The sequence below is a fragment of the Battus philenor genome, unplaced genomic scaffold, assembly GCF_028537555.1.
Source record: "Battus philenor isolate CCGP_79_NKW_IND1 unplaced genomic scaffold, ilBatPhil1.0.hap1 SCAF_3, whole genome shotgun sequence".
Taxonomy (NCBI): Eukaryota; Metazoa; Arthropoda; class Insecta; order Lepidoptera; family Papilionidae; genus Battus; species Battus philenor.
This window is the reverse complement of record NW_027181693.1, coordinates 6,182,639-6,203,536: the sequence shown is the minus strand read 5'-3', so window position 1 is coordinate 6,203,536 and position 20,898 is coordinate 6,182,639. Positions and strand designations below refer to the sequence as shown.

Below are 20,898 nucleotides of genomic sequence, written 5' to 3'. Positions count from 1 at the left end.
AAGGTTTCAGAGCGGTTTTTGTTTTAAGCTTAACAGTTAGTCTGTGTATTAATTTAAACTTTGAACTTAATGTAAAAGTTTTCATGTTTGTGAAAGATTAAAAATTATATTATATTATATTATATTATATTATATTATATTATATTATATTATATTATATTATATTATATTATATTATATTATATTATATTATATTATATTATATTATATTATATTATATTATATTATATTATATTATATTATATTATATTATATTATATTATATTATATTATATTATATTATATTCGTGGTGATTCATTGTAGGAGTAAAAATTTTAAAACGATTAATGTAGCTGACTTATGAGAAAAAGCTTTGAAGCTTTTATATTTCCATTTAGTTTGTACAAAGTTATTACTCTGGGTAGGGTAAGGTAAGTTACATTATTTTTTTCCATTCGAAAACCATAGGTCAAAACTTCTGACAGTAAAAAGGCTGCCGGGACAGATAGTAAATAATTATTAATGTCTCACTATATTATCATTATAATATTTATTATTTTGGATACCATTGATTCCCGGAAAGTTAGGCAAATGAGCTATATATTCATTCACTATTTTAAATCTTTTACCTTAACCAAAAATCAAAGGAGTATAACTGAATAAGGTTGAACACGAAATCAACATATATATAGTGAAATAAACAATAACCTAAGCGGGTAAAAAATAAAGACGTGAAACAATTCTGAAACTTATGTCAGGATGCTTAGATGAGTAGTAAAGTAATTTTAAACAAAATTCCAGTCAGCTTATACAAAATCTAACAATGTAGACCAGCTGGATGAAGTTTCACCGGGAATGGTAAAGACGTCATTGTTGTTCCAGGTGCGCTGTCCCTATTAAGAGTACAGTATGAGTACAGTGTTAAGAACTTATCTTGCCATTGTATAACCGACCTTATCACAAGCACGCAAAGTAGTGGAACATCAATAGAGAAAGTTGTTCATTAAATTCGAAGCTTCTGTCGGCTTTTAAAGTAATCCTATGTACAATCAACAACGAAACATTCCTTTTTTGAACTGATTATATATTTACACCCGTCAAATAATAAGAAGAAAACCTATATCGGTAAAGTTTTCATTTCTCTAAAAAAACGGCAAGGTTATAAAAAATTACATATTATCAAAAATTAATATTCGCTCTCTTTCATTTTTGTTTAAAACCTTGCCGTCGTTTTCGCTGGAGTTTCACCTGCTATATATTCCTAGATCATATTTCTTTATGCATTATGATATAATCCTGCTTTGCTAATACAAAAAAAACTGTGATTTTCTATTTATAAATAAAAAGAATGAAATAAAATAGTTTTTGAGACAACCCTTAACATTAGAACTAAAAAACAAAATAATGATATGCATTTAGAAATAAATCATACAGAACAATTACATTCGGTAATGTTTAGGTGTAAAACGTACCTCGAAAGGTACGTTTCACTCCTAAACATTTCTGAACTTATTTTACTTCTCTTAAAACCGTACTCCTGTAATGGTGTGTACGGTTTTAAGAAAATAACTATCTATGTAAATTATAAGTAAAATAACGAAACATTGCTTATAAAACAGCAACAGCAATTGAAAGAAAGTAAGATTTTTCATTATTATTATTTGTCTAAAACAATATTAAGCAATAACAAGAAATAATGAATAATCAATTTAAAAAAATTATACAAAATTTAAGGCACCGCTATAGAGAGCAATAAAATAATTAACAAAATCAAGGAACCGGTTTATAGTAATTATTATGTACTGATTAATTCACGAAACCCTTTAATTTACTGATTTACGTACTTGCAGCTGATAGTAGATTGTTTAAAAATTGATTTTTAATGTAAAGATACCATAAATATAATTTTCTATAGGTTTCTTTGAACATATACGCAGATTAAGACATAAAAAGCTAATACTTATCAACTTAAAACGGTTATCTCACAAGTCCACAAAATGGAAAATCCGTTTTCAAATTTTAATTCCTGCGTCTGGAACAAAGACGTTACGTAGCAATGGCGGAAGTTTTGGTATGAAAGTCCCACACCGCGTAACCGGAGAGAAATATTGAGTTAGCACTTCGGCAACAGTGTTCTGTTACGGAATGTCTTCAGGAATTTTAGTCGAGACCATTGACCATATTTCACTTGCAACGATAACTGCTTTATGTGCAAACTTACAAAAGCAAATAAGACAGCTTAGATTAAAAACGGACGACATTCTTGTTTTGAAATTCTCTCTAAAGAAAAAAAATAAAAATTCGTTGTATTATATGTACATTTAAATTTTTCTTAAGAACGTATTTATTTAAATTAAGTGAAATTTTTTTGAGATGTATGCAACTTTTAAGATCGCTTTTATTAATCAGTGTAGTAATATGTAGAAACAGACAGAACTCCCAGAAAGGCAGGGAATTCAAATTAGAATAATGATATATTTCTTAGCGGATATTTGTGCTAATTCTCATTTATGCATTATATTACATAGCTCCAGTCTTATCGTTAAACGCTATTTTGATCAATTCATGTATTCAAAAAGGAAAAACATTAAACAAGCTCCATGTAGATTACACATGTAAAAAAATAGAATTTTTTTTCTCTATAGTGCTTCTGAAACCGCTGTACCGCGCCTTGGGTATGCATATGGCGGGAAGAATCGACAACTCCGCTTTCCTCGACCCACCTCGTTGCGTTTTCAAAATGAAAGTGTTTTCGTATTTTATTACCACCAACAAGATTTTTTATCAATGTACAATCATTGCAATTAATATCTACAAAACTTTCGATAACTTATTGTCAATTTGAAAGTAGATACATTACAATTATATACTCTATATACTATAACATTCCCGTCAAAATCTGCAACTAGTAGTTTTGGCAAACCTCTCTAGATAACAACATATATTATTACAATATAAACGATTTATGTAGTGTTATGTTTACTGAAGAGAGTTTGAACAAAATAAAGTTCTGAGAGTGAAAGGTAAAGGTGAAAAATGTGACTGCAAAATCATATAAAAGATTTAGCCTATAGTTTTTGAGCTACTATTTACTTACAGGACTCAGACTTGGTGGCAATATTTACGTTATTAAAAAGAATTATATGTCAATTACACCGCGAAATATTTTTCAAAGAAATTATAATTAAACAGCGAAAAAAAAATTAACAATAAAATTATAATTTAATATATTTAAACAACGTATATCGTAAAATGTATTAAAGAGTATTGATATTATATATATTATATTATATATTACTCTATTAGTTATAAAACGGCATCGCAACTCAAATAAACCCAAAAGAATACAAGATACATTATAAATTCCTTACAAAAACACGAACGAATCAAATATCTTCTTTGTGAAATAAATGCAGAAGAAAAGAAAAATAGACGGCACGAAACTATCACAAAGTTAGATTGATTTAAAGCTTGTGGAACCTTATCAAAGATAAATTATGCCGTAGCTATTATATAAAAGGAAATTAAATAAGGGTTAGTTTTGTTTCGATCATTTACATACAAGATATAAATACTTATTATATTTTTTATTCACATAAAGGTTTTTACAAAATGAGCTTCTTTTTTGTTGTTCGTTTTTACTACAGATTTTTATTTTTAACAAATAACAAAGGAGTGATAGAATTAAAAACGACTCTACAATTTTTTTTGTACACTATCAACATGAAAGCTAACATATACTTTCTAGGATTTGGCCGCAAATTTTAAACAAAATGGGATCGAATCTATTATTTTATAACGACATTCGAAAATAATAAATAACGGGTAATATTAAGCATTGTAGTTATTATTTTAAATAAATAAAACCATGTAAGAATTACTAAAATGAATGAATTTTAATCTTGAAATAATGTCTTTTAACCCCCATTTCTCTCCAAGAAAAAAGTAAGCAATGCTTTTCATATATGTATGGTTAAGTGGATCATCATAGTGAAATAACTTATGAGGAAATAAACGCTATAGCTTAAGGAGGCCTCTGAATAATGCACGTGGTATTCTTCGCTGACCAGACTTCTCTCAGCTTAACCAAGATTTTATATCAAGCTGCTTTGAAAGCCTATTTCAAAAATATGCTGATATTCGTTCTTGATAGGCCTAAATACTTCAACAGATTATAGACAAATTTCGCACTTTTACTACATCTCGCTTCTGCTTGTAGCTTTAAACAAATTTATTATGAATTTATTCCCACTCGTTCCGTTAAGTAGGTCGCAGTAATTTTTGGCCTAGTCGTGTGGTCTTCGTAATTTTCTGCTCGAAATGATAACAAATCATAGATAATTCATTACGATTTATTCTAGTGGTGTAACATTTACCAACGTAGGAGCTAAAAGTTATATTTAACAGTTATAAATTCCAATTTAGAAAGTTTTAATTTTTATTATTATTTCACTGGATAAAGATGGTTCGAGTGGTCATCAAAAATTTTAAATAAAAAATGTATCTTACATTTACTCATCCACCATTTTAAAAAAAATGTCAAAGATTGTTTTTAAACTTTTTAAAAATACGTCTATTTCTTATTTACAATTAGTTTTATTTCTTTACTTTCTTCCTTTACTAATAAAATTGCTTCACAATGTCATAGAGGAACCATATTAGACAATGTGTTTCAATCACATATTAAATAGAAGATAATTCAAAGCTTAATAACTAGTCGTAAGGTAAACAGGAATAATCAACATAGGACCACCTATGTTGATTGTTCTAGTTTGGAAGAAAGTACCGCCATGTTGAACACATATATACAAAATAACATTAAGTCCCGTTTTAGCGCCTTTTTAGCTCTTTATTACCAACCTATGTGGAATGTAGTGCCTATTCTCAAATAAGCTTCATCTGGCGAATAAAGTTTAGCACAAAATTAATAATTGGTATTATATCTTAATAATTGGTATCACGTCTAAAAATGATGTGCCCTGATGAGGTGTGGACTCATGATATCATAAAATATTACTAGACTTTGTAAAGCACCGCATTGTTACGGGCGGGCAACATCATTTATTATGGTCCGCTCTGCTTGTCATTTTTATACAACGCCATCTGCTGGTAAAACATTTAATCATTACCTTTTTTAAACGTTCCTCGTTATTATGTTTCAGTAGTATCATTGATAAACCATAGAGGGCGCAAAACATAATTCCGAAATCAAACTTTTCCCAAAAAAAATTAAAACCGTTATAACATGTTTTATGTAATAGCGTCTTGTAATGTTATCCGTATTTAAAAAAAATATATCTATAGTAATATTTTAATCATCTTATTAGCATTACCCATATAACTACACACATACAGTTACTAATTTCGTCAGTAGTAGCGTAAATGATTTTCAAAACCAATTAGAAAGAACCATGTAATTTGTTTTAGTATGCTTATATTACAAACCAATTACTCATAAATGGTAAACAAAGAGTTATTCCGTAGTTCGATGATTGTAATGTCTACAGATCAAAATTAGAAGTTCTAAAAAAATTCATACTGTCTTGCTATATTTAATCTTTACCTGTTTAATAAATAATCGCAACATAGTTAAAATTGCTCTTTGTAAAAAAATACATGTCATCATTATTGTGATATTTGACCATGACTATACTTTACTTGTTCTTATTTAATACATTTTTATTTAATCATATCTTAATTGCGTAATCTAATATTACGTACATAAACGATAAATAAATAGCGTCAAACTTTTTGTTCTTTTTTCGGAAATCTTGTTTTTTTTTAATCTTCATAATAGTAAATGGATTTAATTATACAGCCGTAAACTTTTGCTTTTACGTACGTAGTTTAACAGAATTCTACGTCTCGATAAAAAATTTAAAAAAATCTACATGGAGACATTTTTCAAATTTTTTTAGTACGATCATAAGTAATAAATGAAATTCTAATTCATTAAAACGTTTAAAGCACATTTATGTGATAATCATTATCATAATCTGCTAAAATATCAACGTCCAATGAGTGGCGCTTATCAGCATTAATCACAGGACAAGAACTGAAGTTTTAGTTCAGTCATCGATGATTGACGGACTGAAACAGGTAGAGTTGTGATTTACGCGAGTGTGCCGGAGTTGTTATTTGTTAGTGTTAAAACCATGTATACAGTCATCTGACAGTCATGGTATGTATTTAGGATGCGAGATAATTCTTAAGCTTTGTTAATTGTAAATACTATTGTTAAATTTTATATTTAAAACGTTGTAACGTTAAATTATTTTAAACTGAAATATTGGAACCCCTTAAAATGCTATTCCTAATTTAAAAACTTTTATAAATATTACATAAATATGAAAAGTTTTTGAAAGCCAATGTTATATTTAAATTGTCAATGAAAATATTACAAATTTCAACAATCTTCTGACACCTAAAACAATAGTAATTATTTCGCTTAACATCAATAAATAAATATATCATTAACAATGCCTATCACGAAGTGTAAATGAAAATCGAAATATAATATTACTATTTTATTCATTATTTCATAAGTGCAAAATAACTAAGCGTAATTTTCCAAGACTGTAGATTTTTATCGCTAAGATAAAAAAAATACTGTTTGTTATTCTTATGTTAAATAAATACAACAAATAGTTTTAATTGCAATATAGCCAACTTTTTAAATTATTTATTTGGTTTGTACTTAAAAACCATTCAAGTGACGACCTCAGTGAACAAAAATGTGCATTTCTTATCATATCTACATGACTACCGGAATAACCAGCAAATTCCATGAAAGTATTGATAATTAGAATCAAGGCAATAACAATTATTCAATATCCGGCATTGTACACTGCTGCCGAAAAAATTAATATATATACTTTGTTCACACAATATTCACATTTATACATCAAGATAAGAAAACACATTCAGATGAGCACAATAAATATAATGAAATCATAAATAATTACTTTCTTGCACACGCAAACACAATGCCGTTCGGTACAATACACGATATAATAAAATTTATTAACAATGTTTACCATTAAGTTTAGTTTTTATTTAGTTCAGTTTTTTTACACTATTTTAAGATTAATATAGCAGTTTTACCTAATTGTACATACGTCTAATTTCAATTCGTTTTGATTCATTTACATTTTTTTTCTCGTTTTGTTTTTGATCGTAAAATATTGTAGTATTAATAAAATGGACGCTATTTTATTCCTTCAAATTTATGCGTTAAAAATTAAGAAATCAGGATTGATGTAGTTGTATAATGTGTTGTAATGTATTTAATTAACAATTGTAAATATCTTACTATAAAAAAGCAAAACAATAACCTATAAAAAATATTAAAGATAGTGTGTACAAAAAAGAAAAATATAATTGTATGATTAATGACTTCTTTGTTTGCCGACGCCATTTCGACGTCTAACAGGAGGATCGCTCTCTATCACGGACGACGGGTTCGGTGGTGCTTCAAGTGGGTGCTTTAGAGCTCCTCGCAAGATACTCCATGAATTCGAACAGGGCCACGAGCATGCTATCGTCATTGCATGAATTTAGAACTCATGAGGTCGAACAATCCGGTGGGAAGCAGTGGAACTGGAAATATCTAAGGGTATATTTATTTCATGTTTTATTTCTAGTATTTACTTTCTCGTATTATTTTAAATAATCAATTTCATTCACATATAAATTACATAGTTTTTTTTTAAATAAGAATACCGCAAGATTGTGAATATTTTAATGCGAAGTTAGAACAAAAGAAGTATTTTGAATAGGACTGTGGTTTAATCTATGTATTTGATATTTCCACCTATGTTTCCGTCAGTACATTGTGGTGAGTCACATGTTTAGGGTCAATTGTCTGCAACCTAAAAAAGGCTACCAAAGGCTTAGAGAAAAAGCTTCGATAGAATTCTCAGAGGGGACGATTAAACGTTAAAAAAAAACTTATTTTCAAACTTAGCTCCTATAGGAACTCGGTAAAATTTTTTTTGTATGTTAAAAATTACCAACAATGAATTTTATGAAATTAAACTAAAAGGACAATGTAAGCCACACAAAGCTGTGATGTATAACTAGTATTGAATAAAATGACACTTTTATATCGGTTTTCTACAATAAAGCACGTTGTGGGTTTCCACTCTTTTTTTATATATGTAAAATTATAAAAGTTCTGTAAACCGTAACATTGACACTTTTATATTGCAGGATCAATTCTACCAAAAAGATTTGGAAGGACTTTACAGAAGATACGATGACAAACTTCGAGAATCATTTATTTATATTTACGTCACCCTATTAATATTTTTCTCCACTACACACATCGTCCTTGTTATTATAAGTACTTATAACGAGGTAAATCTTAATTTTTTTTTATGTAAAAATTAAATAAGTTTAAGCGGGTTGAAGTGGCAGTGAGAAGGTCACTTAGCGAGCAAAAAAGCCGCTGGGGCCTTAAAGTTCTAGACAGCACATGCACCGACAAGGTACTTCAATACCGATCGATAGACTTTATCAACTTCGTCGCAAGATGCACCTTGTTAAGAGGCTAAATGCAGGCCGCTTTCAACTGTTCCTATAGTGAATCCATAGGCCTATGTCCAGCAATTAACGTCCTACGGCTGAAATGATGATAATGATGAAATTTAAACATATCATTATCATTTTAGTGTAACACAGAGGGCAATGTAGCTTTCAGAGTTGGATCAATTATTTGTTTAAGATTAACAGTACGGCAGCCCAAGAACATATGCTTCTTCCGTTTAATACGACAGATAACAACTGCGATAACAGAAAAGTCCCCGATATATTGTTAGAAACTTAACGTGTTTCATTTATCAAATATTAATACTTAAGAATATCAAATTTGTAACAACAATGTTCTCCTTAAAATATTTCATTTACAAGTCATTCTGGTGTTGTAAATATGTTAATGATTACTTAATATGACAGGCTACCTATAAAACGGATTTCTTCTTACGTACTGATTCATCATGATATTTCTGGGACCATAAGGCCGAATGACTTAATATTTGGTAGAAATATTTTTTTGTTGTCAAGTGAAGATCAGCTAAGGCTTAATGAAATTAAGTAAAGTTCAGGCAGCAAATCTAACTCAATTGTTTTTAGACAATGTTATCTGTATAGGATTCATGTCAATGACAGACATGGAGGTTTGTTATTCTACGATACATTCAAACAATTTATATAGAATAAATATAAAATTCTAATTATTAATCAAGCTATAAAAACATTTTTATCATTTCTGTATGTTTTTATGTTGATAATTTCACATTTTGTGCACGTATTTAAATAACAGCAGTGTTCTAATATCAATAAATAATATTGAATGTTAAAAAAATATACACGCTTAAATACGTCATTACTGATATTTACGTTTTGTATTTATTTATTTATTTAATATTCTTTATTGTAAACGCTAGATTTCATAATAATAAAGTAAGACCAAAAAGGGCGATCGATTATCACACGAGACAATCTCTTACAGACAAATTAACAAATATATATTAATTAGTATTGAGTTTTATTGTCCTTTCAGCCCACTGTAAGACATAGGCCTCCCTAGATGTCTATTCGGGGATATACCACAATCTATTGTGTGATATTATGGTACGCAGAGGATGCTGCTGTTCATCCACTGTAATCTTGTTTAGGACCAGTGGCAAGCCTGATCTTATTTACACCATAAAATTTGATTTATTTAGAATTGTATCACAGGCCTCTACAGCTGTGTTACCACTGATCGATAAAATTTTGTATATAGTTATTATTTCGTAAATTAACGGCAATAAATCTTTTCTTGCAGCAAATTCAGTGGAAATCAACGTATCTGTCTATGGTTATGTACATAATGAGAATAGCAGTTCCCGCCCTTTGCTTATGGAAATATTTCTACAAACCTTTAAAGAAGAAATGGTTTTGGATGCCCGTATTTTTAACGTTTATAATAACTGCAGATCTCGTTGCATCAGGTTCGTATGTATCTGTACATAAAATGATGACAATAGATTTAAGTTGTTTTGTGCGAAACTCAATGATTTAATTTGATTTATTTCATTTAAAACAACTTTTAACAATCATATGTATTCTTTTATCTTCAACTTAGCATTCAATTTGTTTAAATCAGATTACAAAAATAATATTCTTGCATTTATATTTAGGCTTGCTTATCTTTCTATTTTTATGTATTTTTAACACTAATCACATCTTTAATTATGGCTGGGAGCAGTAACGACACGGGCCAAAAGTTAAACTATCAATAACGTCATTTTTCATTAATATTTTCTCACTCAACAAGCATAAGTATAATGAAAACGTCTATTTCTTAATAGATAAATTTTGATAGATTTCATGGTTTACAAAATTATAGTAAATAAAAATAAATTGATTGTTACAGATATATCAGTGGCGATATACAGTTATCATGAAGGCATATCACTCAGACCAGCATACGATTCAATGGCCCTTCTATCAATTTACGTATTTTTACCAATGAGGAACAATATTTTATCAATACTCCTTGGTCTGTTAGTTAGCGTAGTGTATATACTCGTATTTGCATTCTTCACATACTACAAGGATCCTCATATAGAAGCAGTGGTAAATAAAAATTATAATCTATACAAATCAGTCTTACTTTATCTTGTTTTAAACTTTAAGCAGCTTATCCTTAAATGTTATTAAATAAAAATGATTCTTTTTTATAATCTTTAATGTGTATGTATTTTACATGTTTTGGTTCACAATATTTATTTTTGTTTTTACGGTCGTCCTTCATCACATTTACAATTTGCGCGGTATGACTGATCAGTATGGGTTTTTTGCCTCAATTTTTAACGACGATTGTAAGCTTTCTGTTGTAACTCAGCTATCTGACCATTACTTTAGATTTTTCTCCAGATTCAAGAGACGCCTAGTCTTAGGTTGCTTGCAGAAATCGGCCATTAGCTTTCTAATTTGCCGTGGCCAAAAAGGGGTTTATTATAGGCAAAAAAGATTTGATATTATATAATTTGTACAGAAATAAAAACCATTGTTTACATTAAAATATAATTATTTTAAAACTACAGGTTACATCTGATATAATTTACCTAATTGGAGTCAATTTAATGGGAATATATTTTAGACTAATGAATGAAATAGTAACAAGACGTTCATTCTTAGACAGGCGAGCCTGCGTCGAAAGTACTTTACGATTAAAGTTTGTCAAAGATCAAGAGGTAATTTTAAACTTTTTTATAACTATTGTTAAACCTTTTATTCCAATTTCAGTTCCAATTCTTACGTAGTTTTATCTTACAATGAAATATATTTATTAGTCGCTTCTTAAACCAATTAAGATCATTATGCAATATTTTTTCATATGTATTTAATATTTTCATCATGATTTGACGTGTGCTAGTGTAAAGATGTAGATAATGATAATAGATAAGGCTCTTTTGATATTATCTGTATAATAACATATGTTACTTGAACGTATTATATACATATGCTTTGAATAGTGTTCGATAAATATTGTGAGATAGTTTTTCCTTTAGTTAGAATAAAAGAGGACATTGGTAGTTTTGTTTACATATAAACATATCTTAAATTTACAGGAACGACTTATGTTAAGTATTTTACCTGAGCATATTGTATCCAAAGTACGGCAGGATATAAGAACAATGTTTTTAGATATACAGTCGCAAAGCCATACTCATAATATAAAATCTTTCAAGTAAGTAAAAAAAATATTAGTTTTCGTTTAAATTAAATTAAATCGTAGTTATGTGAATCTTTTATCAGATTACATGCATGAATATCAAATTAATTCATTTACCCATCCATCAAATGGTATTTATATACAATTGAACAATAGAAGATTTTTTTTAATTAATTATGGTGTACAAACAAAATATCCCTAAACATAATTTAGCTATCCATCTTGATAAAAATTAATAGCTTGAAATGAAGCATTAAATTTATTACTCAATGAAAATTACATTAAAATCCCCCTGTGATCATCTGCTACCAAATGACGATATTGGTTACATTTATTATCATTTCTATTTTTAATATTTTTCTTTACGTTCTTAATTATGTTCGATCGAGTCTACCTTTAATATGCTTGAATTTGTTCAGAACTCATTTACATCTACAGTAAATCTAATGTTATTAAGTTTCATTAATAAATTTATTAATTATAATGGCTTAAAGTCGCTCATCGAGTCTTAGAGAGGACTAAGCCGAGATTATAAAATATTATATATTAATATATACGAAGATTACTATGATATATGCTACGTGATTTCTGAGCGGATTGACAGCTTACAGTGACAGTGATCAGGCTACGAAGTGTATATGAGTAAGGCTATATATTCTGGAGTAAAAACTTCTCACTGATTAGGGCAGCGTAGGAAATCCACACTTCGCGTTAACAGACGACCTTGTGGTCGAAAGACACTAGACACAGGCCGCTTTCAACTAATTCTATTGGAAATCTTTGGCTGTGGATACTGTACGGCTTTACTGATGATAAATGTAATATATAAGGTATATATTTATTAATTACAGTCAACTCTATGTAGAAGAACACGAAAATGTTAGTATACTTTACGCGGATGTGGTTAACTATACCAAGATATCAACGAGTCTATCACCGATGAGGATGGTGGAGTTATTAAATGAACTCTTCGGACGTTTTGACGAAGCCTCCGAGGTATTTTTTTTTTCAAGTTACTTTTCCTTATATTAGGAGTATGTTATTTGATTTATTGCAAACATGTGGTATGTTTTAGGAATATGACGTATTGAGGATCAAGTTCTTGGGAGATTGTTATTATTGCGTTAGCGGAGTACCAAAACCGAGTGCTTTGCACGCCAAAAATTGTGTTGATCTTGGTTTAGAAATGATTAATATTATTAAAGACGTCAGGTAAGATAAAATCTTAATGGATTAATCTTTGTAGGAAATATTCAAAAATAATAATGAAGAAGTGTAGGCCTGCTTGTTTAGTAGCTTTTGCAATACCAGCTTACTGAACTGCGGTTTGATGCTGCACATGCACTCGTCTCAAACAAAGACATATTTTACATTTCATATGAAGTAAAACTTTCTTTTCATTTTACATAGTTCCACTTTTAAAGTGTATCATGTAATTTTTACTTAAATACAATTTATTCATTTTACAGAGAAAAGCGGGCCTTAAACATAGATATGAGAATAGGTGTACATTCAGGTAAAATCCTCAGTGGACTCATTGGTATCAGAAAATGGCAATATGATATATGGTCTAAAGATGTCACTATTGCAAGTAAAATGGAATCTACTGGAAAGGCGGGGTATGCGAGAATTTACTTTTTATAATTTTATTTACAAAATTTCCAACGACAGTAAGCCATCAGTAAGCTCAGTTAACGTTATGTTAGATATATAATTATTCATTATCTGTTCATCATTTTAACCAACAATTTTCGTTATTACATGATAACCTTATACCTCCGATGTATTTAAAATATTTTAGGGTAGCAAATAAAACAAATGATATATGCATTACATATAACGATTGATACACTAAAACAATTACATATTCTAAAAGGAAACATGTGTTCAGCGATTTGCATTGAAAAAGATGTATGAAATGTGACAAAACAAACTTTGAATTATTTACCTTTGGTTGATATCTAATGTTCATAAACTGTAAAAAATTTATTTCAGAAAAGTACACATTACCAAACAAACACTAGAATTAATTTTAGATTTCGCAAGAGACTACATAATTGAGCCAAATTTTGAATCTCAAAGTCATCCCTTCGTGATAAAAAACAAATTGGAGACCTACTTGCTTTCAAGACCGCAAAGAGTACGTATGATAAGTGCACTATAAATTTAACTTTTTTTAAACCTTTTCACAAAATAGTTTTTATTTAAAAATTGAAACCTGAAAATTGTCGTGGCTTCTTAGAATCACAGTTTTTCCAAATCCTGGTATTTGAATCAACGAGAATAAAATATAACAATAAAATAAAGTAAGTTTTTTTTTCTATTTTTCCAGTCTATTTCAGAATACAAGCCGTTCAGAAGAGCTTCGGTTGGATTTAATAAAATCATAAATGCGCGTACTCGCTCTAGAGTAAGTAACATTTCAACTGTTGCTATTTAACAGTAAAATTATTCAAATTGTTCATATAAATCCACAATCATGTTCTGTATTCTCGGTATTTCTAGTAGCGATCGGAAAATAGGAGTGCGTCTTACTTTCGTCGTACAACTTTCATGGATGAAAATTTAGTAGAGTATCAACAGATGCTGAAAGCAGCTGATGCTCAAATGGCTAAAGAAATTGACGACATGACTAATGGGAAGTAAGTATAGCCTAAATGAGCCCATTGTAGTTTATACGCCTTAGAAACGATAGCACCAAAACCACTATTGTCAATATAACAAATGGAGATTCATAATAAATAATGACCAATATTTCTTATTAATTCACCATCTTGTTTTGGGTCTTTTTGTTTTAAATTTATTTGCTTTTATATAAACTTATGAAATATATGCGAGTCTTTAAACATTTGACTCTCTATGTATATATAATGTACGTGGACATTTTATTTTAAATTGATAACGACGTAACAATGACCGGTTTTGGTTTTAAGACAATTTGTTTTACTCTTAACAAAGGTTTTGGTAAGTATGGGTCAAAATCAATAATGATTCGATTTTACTTTTAATTAATAACATTCTTTTGGTACTAAAATTGTATAAATCCATTTAGAATTACTTTTTAGAAGAATGTTCTCTATAGGTCGCAATTTATATTTTCATCTAAATTGACAAATGCATGTAAAGTTTAAAAACAATTTATATTTTTTTCTCAGTCTATTTTTAATGAAATAAATAAGTGGACATTGAAAATCATTATTTTTTTAAAATCTTTCTATCAATATACTTTTCACTACTTTTTATCATCGTTAAGCATAAAATGTTCGCCACTGGACATAGGAATTCTCTCCTGTACATTTTATTCGAAACCGTTAGGAAGCGGCCTGCATCCAAAGACTTCCGCTGAACTTAACAAAATTGTCTGTCCAACAACGTCATGTGTATGGAACTCCTAAACTGTGTTTTCGGGTCCGTGGTCTCCTCTCCTGAATATTAAAGTCACAGCGGACATCTGTTCTACACGCTATGTGAGCAGACCCACAACCACTTCAAAAAATTAATAATTACTGAAAATATTATAAAGAGGAATCGTCGCCACACAGAGTTTCATAAAAAACCATTCATGTTAATTTTCATTTAACAGGAATAATTTCATTTTAAAAATTGTGCAATTTTATGTATTCCAGGGAACATTTTAGAAAGGAATCCCGCTTGAATAGAATTAGTTTGATGTATAAAAATTTCAAACTTGAAAAGTCCTTTCTTCAATTACCCGATCCTTTATTCAAGTACTACATAACCTGTTGTCTGATCATTTTGATTTTGATTCTTTTAATTAACGGACTTACGACTAATTGGTAAGTTAACTTTACTAATCAATATATATATATATATATATATATATATATATATATATATATACATACATACATACATACATATATATACGTACATAAATATATATATTTATATATTAAAACTTATATTAATCATCAAATATTTAAACACTTCGTTTTATTTCTCTGTAAAAAGTTTCTGATCGGCATTTATTTTTTTTTAAGGCTTAGTGGTTTTCAATGGTACACGTGGACTATTTTTGGATTGTTATTCATTAGTTTAACAATTTTGCAACCATTAACGTGGTTCCAGTTTTTATGGACAAAATATAAAGGAATCGATGAACCAAGAAATCCATTTCTACGAAAAATTTATGATATTTCAGTGAAAATAATAAAATCCGCACAAATTAGGACTGTAATTTACTTGCTAATAAGTGTTGGACTGGCAGCGACGTCACTCGTCAATGTGATTGCTTGTACTGAAGTCGATGTAGAACCATCATTTGAAACCGTTCTTTCGAATTGTGTTTCGTCGTGGGTAATCATACTTTTCTTTACTCTTTCCTTACTATCGCCAAAGTTATTAGATTTTAATCAGTTGTTTTTTTGCAGCATGTGACACAGTGTTGGAGTTTAGCTTTGCTTCTAAATTTTCTGTTTAGTAGAGTGTTCTTTATATTTAAATGGGTTGTCGCTGGAGCTATGACAATATTCTACTTATGGGTTGTGTGGGAGATGAAGTCATCACTTTTTGCAATCGATTTAACTTGGAACGTCGGCATGGACTCGAGAGTTTCACACACGCTGTCCGTTGTATTTATAACCATAACTTTATATTGGATTGATCGTACGACTGAATACAGAAATCGACTCGACCATTTGTGGCAGATACAGTTAAGCGACGAGCAAACTGAAGCCGAAACGATGTTGAGAGTTAACAATATGCTTTTAGAAAATATACTGCCTGCACATGTTGGTACGTAAGGAATTTATTAAAATTTCTGAATTTTATAAACGAATAATTACATAAAATTTTATTTTTATATTTCAGTTCAAGTATATCTAGATCTAAACAGATCAATAGACGAACTGTATTACGAGAAATACGATAATGTCGCCGTAATGTTTGCATCTCTAACTGACTATAAACTTGGAGTCGAAGATGACGGAGATTTAAGCGACAAATTTGTTTTGCGAATTTTGGACGAAGTTATATCCGATTTTGACAGGGTAAATTAATAAATTTTTGTTTCTTTTTTATAAAGATGTTCTTTTTTGTGTGTTTTATAAGACTTATTGTCTATACACGCTTAACATCTGCACCGCCATCAGCATCATTTCAACCGTAAGACGTCCACATCTAGACATGACTGCTCCCGATAGATTTCCGAAAGAATTGATTTGAAACGGCTTGCTTCTAATATCTTCGGATGACTTGAACTTTACAAAATCGTCTCTCTGTTCATGGTCTCCACACCAGAACCTTAAAGTTCAAGATGGCGCCTATTCAACTTGCTGATCTGCTGGGTGGTGGTATGAGTAACTTTCATTCAAATGATCACTTCATTTCTGGTTTGTAGAGAAATCTAGAGAATAGCTCATTCTATGGCTATTTGTGAGCTTGACAAAGAGGTCCGGAGTGAGAAACTAAGTAAACACTTATAGACTTATAATATTACGTAGTTTACTAAATTTAACAAATTGTATGATATTTGATTCTTTTGATCATATTGACGTTGAATAAAGTTAAATTGGCAAGCATTGGCGCAATATTTGACTTTATTTTAAACAAAATGTCTCTCGTTATAAGTCAAGTAATAAATTTAGATACAGTTCTAAACTTTGTTTCAATAATTTTATACTTTTTCAATTGTTTCAGCTACTATTAACCGGAACATCTGTGTATAAGGTTGAAAAAATTAAAATGGCTGATTGGACATATATGGCTGCTTGTGGTTTAGACCCAAACAGACGGGAGTCAATGGATTCAACATCGCTCAATTCTCTTATAGATCGAAAGCAAAATAGTGCATACAACCGTGCTTTAGTACTTACAATGGTCGAGTTCGCTGCAGCAATGATGAAACAGCTTAGAAATTTTAACCGTGGATCTTTTCAAAGCTTTGAGGGATTAAACTTGAGAATAGGTAAATGTCCAATGATATTACGTTATTACAAAAAAAAATTCTTGTCCAATAAAACATTTTTGATTTTAGGTATTTCTAATGGCGAAGTAGCTGCAGGAGTCGTTGGATCTCTTAAGCCATTATATGACATTTGGGGTAATGCGGTTAATATGGCTTCCAGAATGGACTCGACTGGAGAAGCAGGCCGTATCCAAGTACATATCATAAATAAAAATATATTTTGCACATCGTCCACAGCAGGAGATAAATCTCTTTAATAGTAACAATTCCATTTGGAATTGGTTCATTTAAGCCAGTTACTTAAAATATAATGAAAGAATAAACGACGTAGATATTATTGATTACAAACATTTGCCGTATTATTGTTAATTTTTTTCATAATTTCCATACAGGATGATTAGTTTTAGGTATAAAAGGTTAAAAGAGATGAATGGTATAGCTTTTACCACTATTCAATCACCTTATATAAAGTGATCAGTCTGTAATATGTCACATTTTTTTAATTCAAGAGGCAGTACAAAGTTTGCAGGGCATATAGTAAACAATAGTTATTTTTAATATGTAATAACCCCAATTCCGAAAACGTCTTTTCTTGCTTCTGTTATTTATTATATCCAAAACCATTTTTCAATAAGGTGTACCAAACATGTATTGGCAGCAAATGTGCTATAAATTTACAAATTTAACGCCTTTAAACCTAATACCTATCAAACTGTATATTAATGTTTATCAGTATAACATATTATAATTTAATTTTCAGGTCACTGAAAATACTGCTTTGTTATTAGACGCATGTGGTATTTTAACTACATACCGCGGAGAAACATTTGTAAAAGGTCCAGGATATATCAAAACATACTTCGTACCACTAGATGAAAACTTCAATCTGATTAAAAAAGATCAAAGTGATAATTACTACAGAAGAATATCTAATAGAAAACGCTATTATAGTATTCGAGATGACTTAAGTGATGTTTCATTTGAAACTGATAATGAATTTTCAAATTATAATAGAAATAATGCAACGGTAAATGCGTATCATCATGTTAATCATTATCTAAATAATTACGAAGATGAAACAGGTGATTACAATGAGGATGTCTACATCGAAGATGATTTTTGTGAGCAATGTGATGTTACAGATAATTATAGTTTAAACACTGTAGATTCTGACTCTTACAGTTTTACACAATCCACTGTGATTGAAACACGGTGTTGAAAACTAAAAGAACCAACAAATTTTAAAAATCAATAATACTCATACATTGACTTATTGTAATAAATAATAATTGTGAGGTTTAATTTATTAACATATCTTTAAATTTGTATTGCATATATAAAATTAAGGCGTACTTGACGTATTTACAATACAAAATTTTATGTAATATACATAAAACGTTAAGTATTGCGGTGTAATTGTAATATTTATGAAGTATGATAGTTAAATAAATTCGAATGTTTTAATTGACATTTCAATTAGTAAGAATGTCATAGTTGAAGTATCATATTAATTTAACAAAGTTATTTTACTTTAACAAAAAATTGTAAAATTAAAATATATATTTAAATCTATAATTTTGTTTTTATAGACAGTTTCAAAAGCTAAAAATTTCTGTTCTTTACGTTAAGGTAAAAAAGGTAAAAAAGGTTCATTTTTATTTGATAACTGCAATAGAGACTTAGATTCACAATAAATAAATAAAATAATTAAAACTTTAAATCTTTAATTTTCTTAGCTAATGCTATCAAAAACGAATAGGCAGATGCGTAATATTTGCATTAGGCACTTGATCTGAGTTTTATTTTTTAATATTAAAATTGAAGCGTGTAGTTTATATTTTGTTAACTTTATTATATTTTTTCAACGTTTTTAAAATAATGGCAATTTATAGCTAAAAATGGCTAATTATATCTACAAATGACTTATATATGTAAAAAAAATATTGCGGTTCCCTTTGTTATATATTGTATGTGAATAAGTTTTCATTCAATAAAGTAACAAAGTTATTAATAATATGTGTTTGTTTTAAATTAAAGTTGTGGAGTGATCCACTCGAAATCGCTTACAGGGAAGTAAATATCAGGAGAAGGCGTATTAGTTAGCCATTACGCATATACTAAATAATAAACGTAATAGGTAATATAAATAATATGGTTAATAATAATCATAGAGCAAGTGTCTCAGTAAATTTTATTATTTAACAATAAACAGTTTTTGTGGACAAAACCTTTACCGTCATATAGCATGAACATAAATTCTAATCAAATTTTACTTGTAATAACACCGGTGATTTATCGAAGAAACATAGTATCACTTTATACATGGTTTCTATAGGTTTTTTCTCATTTATTTTCTCACACTCTAGCGCAGCCTCTCTGACCTGGTCTTTTTTATCTGTATTTTCATACAACGACAGAAGCCTGTCTATATTAAAATGTCCGGTTTCATCGCTGAATCCAGCTTTCTTGAAGAGACAGAATGAAAATTTTTTGCTGGTTTTATTATTGTCAAAATGCCAATTAAAAACTCGCTGCAGAATACCAGCGTCGGCTCCTGTTTCAACTACACATTCCAGTGACTTTTCGGTTATCAATCCAACAATATCTGATGGTACCGCAATAGTTTCCTGTACAAATTTATTAAAAAAATTACTATATTACATTATTACTATATAACAGTAGAGAGCCTATAGATTTCTTTTGCAAGATTTAAAGGGGTTCTATTGTAATGAATAATTATTAAGTAAGTATTGTAATGAATAATTATGTGATCAAGCAATTAAAATTAATATAACTGTAGTTTATTCTGCTGCTTTTCTCCCATCACTAAAGACTTCCGAAATGTCAGTAATGTTAGCAATCATAAAAATTAATAAAAAATCCTATAGCAGTGTGAACGATTTTTACGTGTTAATAAACCTTAGGAATGGATTTCTCTTCTTTTGTTATAAGTATTGCAAGAGAAATAAATAAACAGTATACTGATTTTTCTGTGAGCGTTTTTCAGATCAGAAGGACATTTGGAACCCATCAAGGGTTCTTAAAGTTGAAGGATGAAATTATAACGGAGCTCTATCTCGTTCTAGTTTATCCCCATATTGGGCTTATCTGTCGTTATTCTCATGGCACACAAATGGTCATAGTAAACGATTTTATGAGTATAATAAAATAAACATAACGACTACATCAAGGAGAAGTAAGGAAGTAGGATCTTTCCTTCTCCGCAAATACTCAAAATAAATAGAGCTATCTCGTTCTGTTCTATCT

At 29.3% G+C, this 20,898-nt stretch overlaps 1 protein-coding gene across 1 annotated transcript; it reads left to right on the top strand.

The window, feature by feature from the left end:
- The first annotated feature begins 6,070 nt into the window (after positions 1-6,070).
- On the top strand, positions 6,071-18,919 carry LOC137927056 (adenylyl cyclase X E-like). Its single transcript, XM_068770840.1, has 20 exons — positions 6,071-6,161; positions 7,413-7,595; positions 8,192-8,338; positions 9,810-9,975; positions 10,401-10,603; positions 11,074-11,223; positions 11,602-11,720; positions 12,557-12,701; positions 12,781-12,917; positions 13,175-13,324; positions 13,701-13,845; positions 14,038-14,115; positions 14,214-14,347; positions 15,332-15,502; positions 15,707-16,022; positions 16,097-16,460; positions 16,536-16,714; positions 17,364-17,631; positions 17,701-17,825; positions 18,392-18,919. Exons 1-20 carry the CDS (start codon positions 6,159-6,161, stop codon positions 18,848-18,850), a joined length of 3,642 nt encoding a protein of 1,213 aa, XP_068626941.1. The 5' UTR covers positions 6,071-6,158; the 3' UTR covers positions 18,851-18,919.
- Positions 18,920-20,898: the final 1,979 nt, after the last annotated feature.